General features: G+C 39.1%; 5 protein-coding genes across 5 annotated transcripts; all 5 read left to right on the top strand.

Moving 5' to 3' along the window:
* On the top strand, positions 1-596 carry LOC123379771 (keratin-associated protein 6-2-like). The gene has a single exon (XM_045036418.1). The coding sequence runs from the start codon at positions 42-44 to the stop codon at positions 285-287; it is 246 nt and encodes an 81-aa protein (XP_044892353.1). The 5' UTR covers positions 1-41; the 3' UTR covers positions 288-596.
* A 3172-nt stretch (positions 597-3768) lies between these two features.
* LOC123379772 (keratin-associated protein 21-1-like) lies at positions 3769-4595 on the top strand. Its single transcript, XM_045036419.1, has one exon. The coding sequence runs from the start codon at positions 4069-4071 to the stop codon at positions 4288-4290; it is 222 nt and encodes a 73-aa protein (XP_044892354.1). The 5' UTR covers positions 3769-4068; the 3' UTR covers positions 4291-4595.
* A 3481-nt stretch (positions 4596-8076) lies between these two features.
* LOC123379773 (keratin-associated protein 21-2-like) lies at positions 8077-8685 on the top strand. Its single transcript, XM_045036420.1, has one exon. It carries the CDS (start codon positions 8115-8117, stop codon positions 8382-8384), a length of 270 nt encoding a protein of 89 aa, XP_044892355.1. The 5' UTR covers positions 8077-8114; the 3' UTR covers positions 8385-8685.
* A 2835-nt stretch (positions 8686-11520) lies between these two features.
* On the top strand, positions 11521-12670 carry LOC123379774 (keratin-associated protein 21-1-like). Its single transcript, XM_045036421.1, has one exon. The coding sequence runs from the start codon at positions 12012-12014 to the stop codon at positions 12357-12359; it is 348 nt and encodes a 115-aa protein (XP_044892356.1). The 5' UTR covers positions 11521-12011; the 3' UTR covers positions 12360-12670.
* Positions 12671-15808: 3138 nt separating this feature from the next.
* LOC123379775 (keratin-associated protein 21-1-like) lies at positions 15809-16355 on the top strand. The gene has a single exon (XM_045036422.1). It carries the CDS (start codon positions 15846-15848, stop codon positions 16047-16049), a length of 204 nt encoding a protein of 67 aa, XP_044892357.1. The 5' UTR covers positions 15809-15845; the 3' UTR covers positions 16050-16355.
* The last annotated feature ends 1043 nt before the right edge of the window (positions 16356-17398 follow it).

Genomic DNA, 17398 nt, shown 5'->3' on the forward strand with positions numbered 1-17398 from the left:
CATCCTCCCACAACCCACGTGAATTCTCTTCTCTTGGCAAGATGTGTTGCAACTACGGCAACTCCTGTGGCTATGGCTGTGGATATGGCTATGGCTGTGGATGCAGTCCCTATTATGGCTGTGGCTATGGCCTCCGTTATGGCTGTGGCTATGGCTCAGGATATGGCTGTGGCTATGGCTCCTGCTGTGGTTATGGCACCGGATATGGCTGTGGCTATGGCTATGGCTCCAACTTCTGTGGCTACCGGCCATTTTTCTATAGAAGATGTTATTCCTCTTGCTGGTAGAACATCACTGTCCAAGCCCCACTTGCTTCTGAAATGACATGCCTTAATAGAGGGCTGATTCATGGATCCATTCCCAAGATTTATATTTCCAAGTAATTGCATGCTTCATAGGAGTTTTGACCTCAGGTGAACATTTGTGGGATGACATCTTCTGGCTTGAGGCTGTGTAGTGTTATCTGACTATTTTCCAAATGTTAGTCTTTACTCCCCTAATCTAGATTCTGTGTTGTGACTGTGGCAATGATCCTTTCATCCCACATTTAACAAATCCCATATTCTCAATAAAAATGGTTCTTTGCTTGTAACACATCTCTGTGTTTTTGTTTGTGAATTACTCCTTTTTTGAGATGTTGTATCCTCTCTTGATAATTGGACTTAAAACATATGTCATGAATATGAAGGCTCTTCCTTGACATAATACAAGCATTTCTTCTCTTATGTGCATCAGAGATAATGACTTCTCCAACTATTTCTTGTATCCCTAACACCACAACACAAATCACACAATATAAGAACTGTGTTCTTGAAATAACACTGTATTTAGAATGGAGTTGAACAGGTAAGGGGGAGTTACAACACCTCTTCAGAAGATTGTGACACAAGTCCAAGGGAGAGGAGGTGTGGCCTGAGTGCTTCAAGGATGAATGGAATGGAAGAGAGAGTTTCTAGGATTAATGAGAAATTATAAGCAGCCTCAGCTGAGGTAAAAAGAACTAAGGAAATGCAAAGTAAAAGAAAAATGTGGTATCAATCATCTGCATTATGAAGGAAGTCCAAATATATCTGTTGGCATATATTGAGTTTGAGTAAATTGATTTAAGTCAATTAATTGACAAATCGTTTTGAATGTTTTTGAAAGGGAACTGTCTTACACCCTGAAGTCACAGTAGAAAAGTTATAGGTGAATTTCTTGCTCTCAGAGTGGTTCCATTCTAGTAGGTTAATAAAAAAAAAAGGAAGAAGAAGAAGAAGAAGAAGAAGAAGAAGAAGAAGAAGAAGAAGAAGAAGAAGAATTAATCAGATAAATGTAGAGAGATAGTTTCTATGGTGTGAATAAAACAGCATCCTTGGGAAGAGAGTGCAGGTTTAAGTTTTGCAGAATTAATTTAATGTGGTTTTCTGACATTTTGTTCAAATGAACTGATGTCACTTTCAAGAAAATACTAGAAAGGACAGTTGTAAATGTAAAGGGGAAAGAGAAAATCATGAGTTTTGGGTATGATCAGTGGTGCCACAATTTTTAGTGCAAAAGAACAAAGCCTAGTGCTTTAAATGGGCTCATTGATGGGGCAGATATAAAATGAGATAAATAGTTCCAGTTGATTTTCTGAGTTTGAGGGAGTACTACTTTGTTGTACTACTTTGTTGTAGACCTCCAACATTTAGGTCCTACAAAAAAAATGTCTTTCAGACACAATTTCAACCAGCAGAATAAAAGACTCAATGTCTCATCTCCATGACAAGGGTCACTGCTCAAAGTCTGGGTCTGAGAACCCTTGCTCCTGGGCTCCACGACATGGCCAATTCCAAGGAAGATGGCTCTGCCATCAAGGTCAGTCCTGGAGGGAAACTACACCCAGGATATAATGTGTCTTACTGACGAGGAAAGAGATGTTCTTTCAAGAGTTGGGCAATTCTCACAGATGGAACATCTGTAAGTCATTTCTGAAGACTGACTGTGTTCTGGATAAATCAGAGGTGAGAAAATTGTATACACAGGGAGAGTCAATTCCAATCATTACAGTTTGTTGAACATCTAACTTATGGTTTCATTAGGTTCATTTTCATTGAACACTACCTGAAAGAAGGCAGAATAGTATTCATTAGGCACCTATCTCATACGTTCTATTTCTAGTAAAGGGTTTATCATTTATTAGGCATATGAGGCAACTTGTATATCTGTAGAAATGACTTTGAAAACTAACAGATATCTTCACAAGGTGAAATTTGTGACTGTTTTAGCCATGAACATTTGGGACTTTCGGCTTGAATGAATTGAGAACATTATGACCTGTATCCACATTCTTATAGATTCTAAGTGATACCAACGTTTGAACATGTTTTTTTTTTTTAATGTGTCTGTTTGTTATTGGCAGAAATATTGAGTTGAGATTTGTGCCAGGCACTATGCTTAGAACTAACCGATGATTCAAGGACACACAGAAGAAAAGATCTTTTCCTGCCATTAAACATCAGTGTCCCGAGCTCTTAATGGAAGTGTATAGAAATAAGGCAATAAAGATAGGAAGTGTTTTTCAATAGTTTGTGGGCATTGTGACCAGAGAGTGGCTGTTTAAAAAGTATCATGCCTATTCCAGGGAACTCATGCATTGGAATTTATGGTTTTGAATTTCAATAATGATGGAAAAGTAGGAAAATTAAAGGTAAAGAACATTTGTAAGGGGATATATATGTTTTAAATTTGTTGTTAGGGACGAAGCATAGTGGAGTGATCAGATAACCCATAAGCAATGTTAGAAAAAAAAAAACAGTAGGAAATATTCTCAACCGGAGGAAAAATATCTAATAATGAAACTTCTCCGAAAAGGAAATCAGCAGTTTTATTAAAATCCCTGTGGAAGTCATTCAATAAAGGACTGGATGACACTCATTTCTTTCTTTTTTTTTTTTTTTTTTTTTAATTTTTTTTTCAACGTTTATTTATTTTTGGGACAGAGAGAGACAGAGCATGAACGGGGGAGGGGCAGAGAGAGAGGGAGACACAGAATCGGAAACAGGCTCCAGGCTCTGAGCCATCAGCCCAGAGCTGATGGGGCTCGAACTCCCGGACCGTGAGATCGTGACCTGGCTGAAGTCGGACGCTTAACCGACTGCGCCACCCAGGTGCCCCGATGACACTCATTTCTTGATGTTGAAATTTGAGTGTGGAGCAGAAGAAATGATACCCGATTTGTACTCATTTCCAACTAGGATAGTTGTCACAGTGAAAAGTAATTTAAATTTTGGATTCTGCCTGAATCTGAACATAGTAACCTAGACAATGAAGATAAGCAAAAACATCACAAACAAACAAACAAACAATATCCCCCCTCCCCACCACTGTATGTCTGGTGAGTGAAAGGTTGGAGTTTCAGTTTAGTTGAGAAGAAAGGGAATATTTGTCCTTAGACACTAGTAAAGAGAGAATCTCATTTATAGATGTGAGGCTACAAAGCTAGGTTTCTTGATCTCAGCACGTTTGCCATTTGACATGAGGAATTTCAATGATGTTGAGGGCTATTCTGTGTCCTGAAATGGGCATCATCCTAGGTTTTACCACACAGAGCCAGTAGGTATCTGCGGCAAGTATGTGGGTGGAAGAAGCCTGGTAAAATGTTGCAATGATTCCAGAAAGGAGATGAATTTTTCTTTCCTTATGGACAGAGGTAGATGTTTTACAAGTGTGGAGAGATCAAGAAGGAGAAATATTTCCTAAAAATCCCTCAGCCTTCTTGTTAAATGATTGAAGAGTGTGAACATGGATTTTACTTTTACTTAGAGCACATGATTCTACCGAGAAATGTTTTATGGCAGAATGAAATAAAATGCTGTTTTTAATAAACCTGGAGTCTCCTTAATAATGAGCTTACATTGCCCAAGACATTGTTGATTGTTGACAGTGACTGGCACAGTACAGTTGCTTACATATTTGTTGGGTAAGTCAGGGGATGAGTGACATGCTCTGCTATTACTGACAGTATATAAGGGTCCAAAGCAAGTAGAAGACACGCACTTCACCACATCCTCCCACAACCCACGTGAATTCTCTTCTCTTGGCAAGATGTGTTGCAACTATGGCAACTCCTGTGGCTATGGCTGTGGATATGGCTATGGCTGTGGATGCGGTCCCTATTATGGCTGTGGTTATGGCCTCCGTTATGGCTGTGGCTATGGCTCCTGCTGTGGCTATGGCACCAGATATGGCTGTGGCTATGGCTATGGCTCCAACTGCTGTGGCTACCGGCCATTTTTCTATAGAAGATGTTATTCCTCTTGCTGCTAGAACATCAATGTCCAAACCCCACTTGCTTCTGAAACGACACACCTTAAGAGAAGGCTCATTCAAGGATCTATACCCCAAGATTTATATATCGAAAACATTGTATGTGTAATAGAAGATTTGACCTCCAGTAACATTTGTAAGATGGCAGCTTGTGGCTTGAGGCTATGGAGTATCATCTAACAGTTTTCCAAAGTGTTGGTCTTACTCCCTTAATATGGATTCTGTGTTGTGACTGTGGCAAGGATTTGAACATCCCACATTTGGGCAAACCCCTTATTCTCAATAAAAATGTTTCATTCCTTCTATCAAATGTCTCTGTTCTTTCTTGAGAAAGCCTCCTTTCTTGAGGTGTTATGGCCTCTCTTGAAAATGGGCTGACAATATATTTCATGTACCCGGGTCTCTTTCTGGATATCATACCAGCATTTCTTCTCTTACATGCATCGATATAGTGTCTTCTCCACCTAAGTCTCATATCCCTAACACTCCAACACAAATCACACAGTATTCCAGAACTGTGCCCTGGAAATCACACTGTAGGTATAATGCATGTGGAGGGAAAAGACGAGGATGAGGAGGGATGGCATCTCCTGGGAGGTTGTGACAGAAGCCAAAGGGGAAGGGGGTGTGGCCTAAGCACTTAAAGGATGAATGTGATGGAAGAGAGAGTTTCTGGTATTCATGAGAAATTGGAAGCTGCCTCAGCTGAAGTGTAAAGAACCAAGGAAAGGGTACGTTAGAAGCAAAGCGTGGTATCATATCATCTGAATTGGATGGATTTGCTAATATATTTGTTGGCATAAAATGAGTTTGAAGATACTGATTTAAGTCACTTAATTGACAAATCCTTTTGAATGTGTTTGAAAGAGAACCATCCTACACACTGAATACACAGCAGATAAATTGTAGATGAATTTCCTACCCTCAGAGTGTATATATTTTGTTGGTTTTAATAAATATTTTACAAATTAATTATGACAAATTTAGACACATAATTTGCTTGGAGAGAATAAAACAGCTTCCTGGGGAAGAGAATGAAGGTTCATTAAATATTGGAGAGATAGTTCGGGGTGGTACTTTGATGTTCGGTGTCAAACGAACTGATCAAGTTGAAAGAATGGGCAGAAAGGGCAGTACCAAGCAGAAAGGGGAAGAGAAATTCATTATGTGTTGGGTATGATCAATGGTGCCACAGTTTTCAGTTGAAAAGAGGAAGGAGTAGGGCTTTAATGGTGTCCTTTAGTGTCTTCCCTGGTGCGTATACAAGAATGGAATGAGAAGCCCAGTCCTTTCTGAGTTTGAGAACCTTCCGTTTGTTGGGGTCTGACTTCAGTGTCCTTTCCTCAGGTGCCATTCCAGAGCTCTCACCTTTAGATCCTACAATAGAAAATGTATTTCAGACTCAAATTCAACCAGCAGTGAAAAACCAATCACTGACTCATATGCATGGCAAAGGTGAGTGCACAAAGTCTGAGTGTGAGGATCCTAGAGCCAGGAGACTCTAAACCATGTCAAATTCCAAGGAGGATGGCCTTGCCATCGAGGACAGCCCTGGATGGAGGCTATGCCCAGTATAGTAAGTGTCCTGCTGATGAAGAATTAAGCCTTCTCTCAAGAGATGGAATATATGGGATAGTCTAAATCTGGAACACATGGGATAGTCTAAATCTGATGTGATGACTGAGTGTGCTCTGAGTTAGTCTAGGATGGGTACATCCTACAAACAGGGAAAAGAATTTTAATAATTACAGTTTTATGAAAATCTATTCATTGTTCCATTATGTTCCTTGTCTTTGAAAGCTTCTGAAGGAGGGAAGAATATCATCAATTAGGCACGTATATTATAATTTACATATGTAGTAAAGTTCTGGTTATTTATAAGGCATAGAAGAACATATGGAACAATGTGTTCACAAACAGACAACAATATTAATTAATTAACTAATTAATTAATTAGAAAAATTTTCATTTATTTATTTATTTTTTGAGAGATGGTGTCAGCCTGGGAGGGGCAGAGTGAGACGGAGACAGAGAATGTGAACCAGGTTTCAGGCTCCAGGCTGTCAGCATAGAGCCCTACATGGGGCTCGAACTCACAAACTGTAAGATCATCACCTGAGCTGAGGTTGGGCTCTTAACCAACTGAGCCACCCGGGAATCCCCAGACAACTACCTTTAAAGTGTGAAATTTGAAACTCTCTTAGTCCAAGAATATAGGAGATTTTCAGGTTGAATGGAATGAGAATATTGCGATAATATATTGAATTATCTTATAACTTCTAAATGGCACACCAACATTTCAACACATTTTTGTCTTAACGCATTTTTTAATTGGAGATATACTGACAGAATTCAAATTATGTGCAAGGCTGTACTTCATCTGGAAAGAGGGGTACACAGAATAAAAGATTTTTTTTTCCTGCCATTATGCATCTGTATTCAGAAACCTGAATGGAAAGGTACTAGAAATAATGCAATAGAGCTAGAAAACTTTTTCAATAGGTCAGGAGTATTGTGACAAGAAAGAGGGTGTTAGAAAAGCAAAGTGGGTATTTTAGGGATTTTGTGCATTAGAGCTGATAGTTGTGAATTTCAAGAATGGTAGACAAGTAGCGAAAATTAAGCTACAGAACAATTGTAGTGGGTATATTTTCCTTAAACTCGTTGTAAGGGATGAATCACAGCAGAGGGATCACATACCCCAGTCTAAAAGTAGTAGGAAATACTGTCAACTGAAGGAAAAATGTCTACTAAGGAAAGATCACAGGAAAGGAAATCAGCAGTTTTATGAAATACCCAGGTGAAAGCATTCAGGAAAAGACTGGTTGTCACACATTTCTTTGATGGGAAATTTTAGCGAGGAGTAGAAGGAATGATTTTCCTGAGTTTCTACTCCCTTGCAGCTTGGATTTTTTAGTTGTCATAGTAAAAAGTAATGCAAATTTTGGATTCTGCCAGATTCATACAATCGTGATTTATGTAAAGCCTAGGCAACCACGATATGCAAAAGCATCCAAGAAACAACCATACAAACAAAAAACAGAGACACCTTGCTTCCTTCCTTCCTTCCTTCTTTTCTTGTTTTCTTTTTGACTTCATGTCTGGTAATGGAATGATTGGATAAAGGGTTTAGTTAAGAAAAAAGGAAGTATTTGCAATTAGACACCAATAAAGTGAGAATATATAGATGTAAGATTCAAACCAAGGTTTTTGATCTCAACACTATTGGCATTGTACAGCAGAAGTTCCAGTGTTGTTGGGCTTTGTTCTGATGGCTGGAATTTGCATCTTCCCTCCTTTATCACACATGGAGCTAGTAGGTATCTGCAGTAGGTATCTGGGTGTGAGCAGGCAGGCAAAAATTTGCAATGATTCCAGAAAGGAGATGGGAGTTATTTCCTTCCCTATGGGGACATGTAGATAGTTTAGGAAAGAGGAGAGATCAAGAGGATAAAATTTTCCTAAATGTCCCTCAACGGTGATATATAAAGTAAATTAAGTGACGGTAAGTTGTTAAGGTGGATACCAGTTTTACATATGGCCCATGATTCTAGTGAGAGAATTCTTTGGCAGAGCAAATTAAAATGCTGTTCTTTAAATATAACTGGAGACTCCAACAGAATGAAGTCACATTTCCCAAGACTTTTATTGATTGTTGACAGTGAGTGGCATACCAGAAGTGCTTACATATTTGTTGGGTATGTCAGGGGATGAATGGTATGTTCTGTCAATTACTGACAGTATATAAAGGTCCAAGGCTAGTAGAAGACACACAGTTCACCACATCCTCTCACAACCCACGTGAATTCTCTTCTCTTGACAAGATGTGTTGCAACTACAGCAACTCTTGTGGCTATGGCTGTGGCTATGGCTGTGGCTATGGCTACGGCTGTGGCTATGGCCCCTATTACAGCTGGAGTTATGGACCTGGCTATGGCTGTGGATATGGCTCCTGGTATGGCTGTGGCTCTGGCTGTGGATATGGCTCCTGCTGTGGCTATGGCCCCAGATATGGCTGTGGTTGTGGCTATGGCTCCAGCTGCTATGGTTACCGGCCATTTTGCTATAGAAGATGTTATTCTTCTTGCTGCTAGAACATCACCCCGTTGTCCTCTAAATAAGACACATCTAATGAGAGGGCTGAATCAAGGATTCATACCTCACATTTTCTATATCCACGAAATTGCGTGCTTCACAGAGACTCTCACCTCCAAGCAACATTTCTAGAATGGCATCTTGTGTCTCAAGGCTGTGTGGTTTCATCTGACTCTTTTATAAATGTTGGTCTTTATTCCCCTATTCTGGATTCTGTCATCTGACTGTGGCAACTAGCCTAACACCCCACAGTTGGGCAAATTCGTTATTCTCAATAAAAATGATTCTTTGCTTCTAATATATCTCTGTGTTCTTGCTTGTGAATTACTCCTTTTTTTGGAGTATTATGACTTCTCTTGAGAATCTAGGTGACAATATGTTTCATGAACATGAGGGCTCTTCCTTCATATAATGCAAAAGTTTCTTCTCTATGTGCATCAGAGAAAATGCCTTTTCTACCTGTGTCTTCCACCCCTTATGCCCAGGCCCTCACACCTCAACACAAATCACAGATATTTCAGAACTTTCATCTGGAAGTCACACTTAGTGTAGAATGGAGGTGGAGAGGAAAGACAAGGAGAGATGTTACCTTTTTAGGAGGTTGTGAGATAAGCTCCAGGGAGAGGAGGTGTGGCCTGAGTACTTCAAGGATGAATGGAATGGAAGCGGGAGTTTCCACATTAACGAGAAATTAGAAATGGACTCAGGTGTCTAATGAACTAAGGAAAGGAAAATTTAGAAAAAAGATGTGGTATTGTATCATCTGTAATTTAATGGAAGTCTGGATGTATTTGTTGGCATATATTGAGAGTGAAGAAATTGATTTGTGAGTCACTTAACTCACAAATAGTTTAGAATGGTTTTGAAAGGGAACTATCCTACACTCTGAAGATACAGGAGGAAAATTTGGAGTACTTTCTTGCTCTCAGAGTGTTGACATTCTAATGGCGATATTTAAAAATAAGTAGGAATTATTTGAAATTAATTTGGAGAGATCATCCCTATGGAGGCAATAAAACATCTTTCTGGGGAAGAGATTGCAGGCTGAAGTATTGCGGACATAGTTCAAGGATGTATTTTGACATTTTGTGTCAAATGAACTGATGCCATTTGAAAGAAATACTAGAAAGAACAGTTGTAAGTATCAAGGGGAAAGAGAAATTCATGAAGGTTGGGGTTTGATTGTTGGTGCCACATATTGTAGTGGAAAAAAGCAAGGGATAGTTTGGGAGTTGTGAGCTTACTATTGTGTTGGGATCTTACCAAAGTATCTTTTCCTCATATGCCTTCCAGATCTCTAACAGAGCGTACATCAGAAAAAAGTGTCTTCAGACTCAATTTCTGCCAGCAGAAAAAATGACTCACTGTCTCATCTCCATGACAAAAGTCACTGCAGAAAGTCTGAGTCTGAGGACACTGGAGCTAAAGGTCTCCATCCACAACATGGCCAACTCTAAGGAAGATGACCGTGCCATCAAGGTCAGCCCTGGCATGAGGCTATGCCCAGGATATTAAGTGTCCTGCTGTGGAAGAAACAGAGCTTCTGTCAAGGGTTTGAAGTTTTCAATATGGAACATTCTAAGTATGTTCTGAGGACTGCCTGTGCTCTGGGTTAGTCAAGGGTGGGTAAATCCTACAGACAGGGGAAGGAATTCCAATAATTACAGTTTGTTAAAAATCTCATTGTTCCATTATGTTCCTTGTCTCTGAAGGCTTTCTGAAGTAGGGAAGAACATCATTAGTTAGGCGTGTATATCACAATTTACATATCCATAAAGGGTCGAAAATTTTTTAGGTATATAAGATAACTTGCACGTCTGTGACAAGGTGTTCATAAACTGACAAGTATCCTCAAAATGTGATATTTGAATCTCACTAGTTAAAAACTTTTGAGACTTTCAGGATGGAAAGAGTAGAATGGAATGAGAACATGGTGATAATATATTGAATTATCTTATAACTTGTACTGGCACACCAACATTTGAACACGATTTTGTTTAATGCATTTCTTTACTGGGGAAATATTGACTGAATTCAAATTATGTGCCCAGCTCTACTTCATCTGGAAAGAGGGGTGCACAGAAGAGATTATTTTTCTGCCATTATGGATCTGTATTCAGAAACCTGAATGGAAAGTTCAGGTTAGAAATACTGCAAGAAAGCTGGAAAACTTTTCCAATAGTCAGCAGTATTGTGACAAGAAAGGGGTTGTTAGAAAAGCAAAGTGTGTATTCTAGGGATTTTGTGCATTAGAGCTTATAGCTGTGAATTTCAAGAATGGTAGAAAAGTAGAGAAAATTAAGCCAAAGAACAATTGTAGTGGGTATATTTTCCTTAAACTTCTGGTAAGGGATGAATTAGAGCAGAGTGATCAGATAGAGTAGTCTAAAAGTCGTAGGAAATACTGTCAACTGAAAGAAAAATGTCTAGAAAGGAAAGATCACAGGAAAGGAAATCAGCAGTTTTATGAAATTCCCAGGTGAAAGCATTGAGTGAAAGACTGGATGTCACTCATTTCTTTGATGGGAAATTTTAGCATGGAGTAGAGGAATGATCTTCCTGAGTTTGTACTCCCTTCCAGCTTGGATATTAGAGTTGTCACAGTAAAAAGTAATACAAATTTTGGATTCTTCCAGATCATAAAATGGTGATTGATGTAAAGAGTAGACAATGAATATGAGCAGAAACATCCCAAGAAACAACCATACAAACAAAAAACAGACACCTTCCTTTCTTCCTTCTTTCTTTCTTTCTTTCTTTCTTTCTTTCTTTCTTTCTTTCTTTCTTTCTTTCTTTCTTTCTTTCTTTCTTTCTTTCTTTCTTCCTCTATTTCTTTGTCTCTTTCTTTCTTTCATTCTTTCTAATTCCTTCCTTCCTTCCTTCCTTCCTTCCTTCCTTCCTCCCTCCCTCCCTCCCTCCCTCCCTCCCTTCCTTCCTTCCTTCCTTCCTTCCTTCCTTCCTTCCTTCCTTCCTTCCTTCCTTCTTTCCTTCCTTGTTTTCTTTTTGACTTTATGTCTGGCAATGGAATGATTGAATAATGGGTTTAGTTGAGAAAAAAAGGAAGAATTTGGAATTAGACACCAATAAAGAGAGAATATATAGATGTGAATTTACAAACCAAGGTTTCTAGATCTCAACACTATTAGCATTGTACAGCAGAAGTTTCCAGTGTTGTTGGGCTTTGTTCTGATGACTGGAATTTGCATCTTCCCTCATTTATCACACTTGGAGCTAGTAGGTATCTGCAGTAGGTATCTGGGTGTGAGCAGGCAGGCAAAAATTTGCAATGATTCCAGAAAGAAGATGGGAGTTATTTCCTTCCCTATGAGGACAGGTAGATAGTTTAGGAAAGAGGAGATAATAAGAGGACAAAATTTTCCTAAATGTCCCTCAATGATGATACATAAGGTAAATTAAATGACAGTAAGTTGTGAAGGTGGGTACCAGTTTTACATATGGCACATGATTCTAGTGAGAGATTCTTTGGCAGAGCAAATTAAATGCTGTTCTTTAAATATAACTGGAGACTCCAACAGAATGAAGTCACATTTCCCAAGACTTTTATTGATTGTTGACAGTGAGTGGCATACCAGAAGTGCTTACATATTTGTTGGGTATGTCAGGGGATGAATGGTATGTTCTGCCAATTACTGACAGTATATAAAGGTCCAAGGCTAGTAGAAGACACACAGTTCACCACATCCTCTCGCAACCCACGTGAAATCTCTTCTCTTGACAAGATGTGTTGCAACTACGGCAACTCTTGTGGCTATGGCTGTGGATATGGCTACGGCTGTGGCTATGGGCCCTATTATGGCTGTAGTTATGGACCTGGCTATGGCTGTGGATATGGCTGTGGATACGGCTCCTGCTGTGGCTATGGCACCAGATATGGCTGTGGCTGTGGCTATGGCTCTGGTTGCTGTGGCTACCGGCCATTTTGGTATAGAAGATGTTATTCTTCTTGCTGCTAGAACATCACTGTCCAAGACACATTTGCTTCTGAAGTGGCACGGCTTAAGGGAGGGCTGATTCATTGATTTATACCCCAAGATTTCTATATCCAATGAATTGCATGCTTTTGGTAATTGTGACCTCTATTTAGCAATTGTATGAAGGCTTCCTGTGGCTGAGGCTATGTGGTATCCTCTGACTATTTTCCAAATGTTAGTCTTCACTTCCCTAATCTGTGTTCTTTGTTGAGACTGTAGCAACATATCTAAAATCCCACAGTGAGGCAAATCCCTTATTCTCAATAAAAATGTTTCATTTTTTTTCTAAGTAATCTCTGTGTTCTGGCTAATGAATGACTCCTTTTTGAGGTGTATGGCATCTTTTGAATCTTGGGCAACAATATATTTCATGAATCTGGGTCTCTTCCTAGATATAATATAAACCTTTCTTCTCTTATGTGCATCGGAGATAATGTCTTCTCCTATTTCTTGTATCCATAACACTGCAATATAAATCACACTGTGTAAGAACTATGTCCTTGAGGTAACACTGTATCTAGAATGGAGCTGAGGGCTGGAGGGGTAAGAGGAAGAGTTAGGACACCTCTTTGGGAAGTTGTGACACAAGCTCAAGGGGGAGGAAGTATGGCCTGAGTGCTTCGAGGATGAATGGGGTTGAAGAGAGAAATTTTGGGATTAATGAGAAATTGGGAGCCGCCTCTGTTGAGATGTAAGAAACTAAGGAAATGAGAAGCAAAAGAAAAATGTGATATTGTATTATCTGCATTTTGATGGAAGTGCAAATACATTTTTTGCATATACTGAGTTTCAGTAAATTGATTTAAGTCCATTAATTTCCAAATTGTTTTGAATGTTTTTGAAAGGGAACTGTCATACACTCTGAAGGCACAGTAGAAAAATTATAAGTGAATTTCTTGCTGTCAGATGGTTTCATTCTAGTAGGTTAAAAAAAAAGAAGAATTAATTCAGATAAATTTAGAGAGATAATTCCTATGGTGTGAATAAAACAGCATCCTTGAGAAGATTGAAGTATTGCAGAATTAGTTCAAGGATGTATTTTGACATTTTCTGTCACATGAACTGATGTCAGTTTCCAGAAATACTAGAAAGGACAGTTGTAAATGTAAAGTAGAAACAGAAATACATAAGGTTTTGGTATGATCAGTGGTGCCACGAGTTTTAGTGCAAAAGAACAATGGCTAGTGCCTTAAATGGGCTCTCTAATGGAGCAGATATAAAGTGTAATTAATAGTTCCAGTTAATTTTCTGAGTTTGAATGCGTACTACTTTGATGGATTCTGATTTCAGTGTGTTTCTCTCATGAGACTTTCCAGACCTCTAACATTTAGATCCTACAACAAAAATTGTCTTTCAGACACAATTTCAACCAGCAGAATAAAAGACTCACTGTCTCGTCTCCATGGCAAGGGTCACTGCACAAAATCTGGGTCTGAGAACCTTGGTTCTGGAGACTCCACAACTTGGCCAGTTCCAAGGAAGATGGCTCTGCCATCAAGGTCAGTCCTGGAGGGAAACTAAGCCCAGGATATAATGTGTCTTACTGATGAGGAAAGAGATGTTCTTTCAAGAGCTGGACAATTCTCACAGATGGAACATCTGTAAGTCATTTCTGGGGACTGACTGTGCTCTGGATAAATCAGAGGTGACAAAATTGTATACACAGGGAGAGTCAATTCCAATCATTACAGTGTGTTGAACATAGAACTTATGGTTTCAGAAGGTTCATTTTCATTGAACACTACCTGAAAGAGGGCAGAATAGTATTTATTAGGCACGTATCTCATACTTTCTATTTCTAGTAAAGAGTTTATCATTTATTAAGTATATGACATAACTGGTATATCTGTAGAAATGACTTTGAAACCTAACAGATATCTTCAAAAGGTGAAATTTGTGACTGTTTTAGCCATGAACTTTTGGGACTTTCGGCTTGAATGAATTGAGAACATTATGACCTATATCCACATTCTTATAGATTCTAAGTGATACCAACGTTTGAACATGGTTTTGTTTTAATGTGTCTTGTTTGTTATTGGCAGAAATATTGAGTTGAGATTATGTGCCAGGCACTATGCTTAGAACTAACCGATGATTCAAGGACACACAGAAGAAAAGATTTTTTTTTGCCATTAAACATCAGTGTCCTGAGCTCTTAATGGAAGTATATAGAAATAAGGCAATAAAGATAGGAAGTGTTTTTCAATAGTTTGTGGGCATTGTGACCAGAGAGTGGCTGTTTAAAAAGTATCATGTCTTGTGCATTGGAATTTATGGTTTTGAATTTCAATAATGATGGAAAAGTAGGAAAATTAAAGGTAAAGAACATTTGTAAGGGGATATATATGTTTTATATTTGTTGTTAGGGATGAAGCATAGTGGAGTGATCAGATAACCCATAAGCAATATTAGAAAAAAAAACCAGTAAGAAATATTCTCAACCGAAGGAAAAATATCTAAAAATGAAACTTCTCGGAAAAGGAAATCAGCAGTTTGCTTAAAATCCCTGTAGAAGTCATTCAATAAAGGACTGGATGACTCTCATTTCTTGGTGTTAAAATTTGAGTGTGGAGTAGAAGAAATGATACCTGAATTTGTACTCATTTCCAACTAGGATTTCATTGTTGTTACAGTGAAAAATAGTTTAAATTTTGGAATCTGCCTGGATATGAACATAGTGACCTGGACATTGAAGATAAGCAAAAACATCACAAACAAATAAACAACATCCTCCCCCCCCCCCCCCCACTGTATATCTGGTGATGAAAGGGTTGGACTTTCAGTTTATTTGAGAAGGAGGGGAATCTTTGGACATAGACACGAGTAAAGAGAGAATCTAATTTATAGATGTGAGGGTATAAAGCTAGGTTTCTCGATCTCAGCACTTTTGACATTTGACATGAGGCACTTCAGTGGTGTTGAGGGATTTTCTGTGTCATGAAATGGGCATCATCCTAGGTTTTACCACACAGAGCCAGTAGGTATCTGCGGCAGGTATGTGGGTGCAAGACCTGGTAAAATATTGCAATGATTCCAGAAAGGAGATGAATTTTTCTTTCCTTATGGACAGAGGTAGATGTTTTACAAGTGTGGAGAGATCAAGAAGGAGAAATAGTTCCTAAAAACCCCTCAGCATTCTTGTTAAATGATTGGAGATTGTGAACATGGATTTTGGTTTTACTCAGAGTCCATGATTCTACTGAGAAATGTTTTTTGGCAGAATGAAATAAAATGCTGTTTTTAATAAACCTGGAGTCTCCTTAATAATGAGCTTACATTGCCCAAGACAATGTTGATTGTTGACAGTGACTGGCACAGCACAGTTGCTTACGTATTTGTTGGGTATGTCAGGGGATGAGTGACATGCTCTGCTAATTACTGACAGTATATAAGGATCCAAAGCAAATAGAAGACACACACTTCACCACATCCATTCACAACCCACGTGAATTCTCTTCTCTTGGCGAGATGTGTTGCAACTACGGCAACTCCTGTGGCTATGGCTGCGGATATGGCTATGGCTGTGGATGTGGTCCCTATTATGGCTGTGGTTATGGCCTCCGTTATGGCTGTGGCTATGGCACCGGATATGGCTGTGGCTATGGCTATGGCTCCAACTTCTGTGGCTACCGGCCATTTTTCTATAGAAGATGTTATTCCTCTTGCTGCTAGAACATCACTGTCCAAACCCCACTTGCTTCTGAAATGACACGCCTTTAGAGAAGGCTCCTTCAAGGATCTATACCCCAAGATTTATATATCGGGAACATTGCATGTGTCATAGAAGTTTTGACCTCCAGTAACATTTGTAATATGGCATCTTGTGGCTTGAGGCTATGGAATATCATCTAACAGTTTTCCAAAAAGTGTTGGCTTACTCCCTTAATATGGATTCTGTGTTGTGACTGTGGCAAGGATTTGAACATCCCACATTTGGGCAAATCCCTTATTCTCAATAAAAATGTTTCATTCCTTCTATCAAATGTCTCTAGTCTCTCTTGAGAAAGCCTCCTTTCTCTAGGTGTTATGGTCTCTCTTGAAAATTGGACTGACAATATATTTCATGTACCGGGGTCTCTTTCTTGATATCATACAAGCATTTCTTCTCTTACATGCATCGATATAATGTCTTCTCCACCTATGTTTCATATCTCTAGCACAGTACTGCAGAACTGTGCCCTGGAAATCACACTGTAGGTAGAATGGATGTGGAGGGAAAAGACGAGGATGAGGAGGGATGGCATCTCCTGGGAGGTTGTGACAGAAGCCATAGGGGAAGGGGGTGTGGCCTGATCACTTAAAGAATGAATGTGATGGAAGAGAGAGTTTCTGGCATTCATGAGAAATTGGAAGCTGCCTCAGCTGAAGTGTAAAGAACCAAGGAAAGGGTACGTTAGAAGCAAAGCGTGGTATCATATCATCTGAATTGGATGGATTTGCTAATATATTTGTTGGCATAAATTGAGTTTGAAGAAGTTGATTTAAATCACTTAATTGACAAATCCTTTTGAATGTGTTTGAAAGAGAACCATCCAACACAATGAATACATAGTAGAAAAATTGCAGATGAATTTCCTACTCTCAGAGTGTTTACATTTTGTTGGTGTTAATAAATATGTTACAAATTAATTATGACAAATTTAGACACATAATTTGCTTGGAGAGAATAAAACAGCTTCCTGGGGAAGAGAATGAAGGTTCATTAAATATTGGAGTGATAGTTCGGGGTGGTACTTTGATGTTCAGTGTCAAACGAACTGATCAAGTTGAAAGAATGGGCAGAAAGGGCAGTACCAAGCAGAAAGGGGAAGAGAAATTCATTATGTGTTGGGTATGCCACATGGTGCCACAAGTTTCAGTTGAAAAGAGGAAGGAGTAGGGCTTTAATGGTGTCCTTTAGTGTCTTCCCTGGTGCGTATACAAGAATGGGATGAGAAGCCCAGTCCTTTCTGAGTTTGAGAACCTTCCGTTTGTTGGGGTCTGACTTCAGTGTCCTTTCCTCAGGTGCCATTCCAGAGCTC

Source organism: Felis catus, chromosome C2 (genome assembly GCF_018350175.1).
Source record: "Felis catus isolate Fca126 chromosome C2, F.catus_Fca126_mat1.0, whole genome shotgun sequence".
NCBI lineage: Eukaryota > Metazoa > Chordata > Mammalia > Carnivora > Felidae > Felis > Felis catus.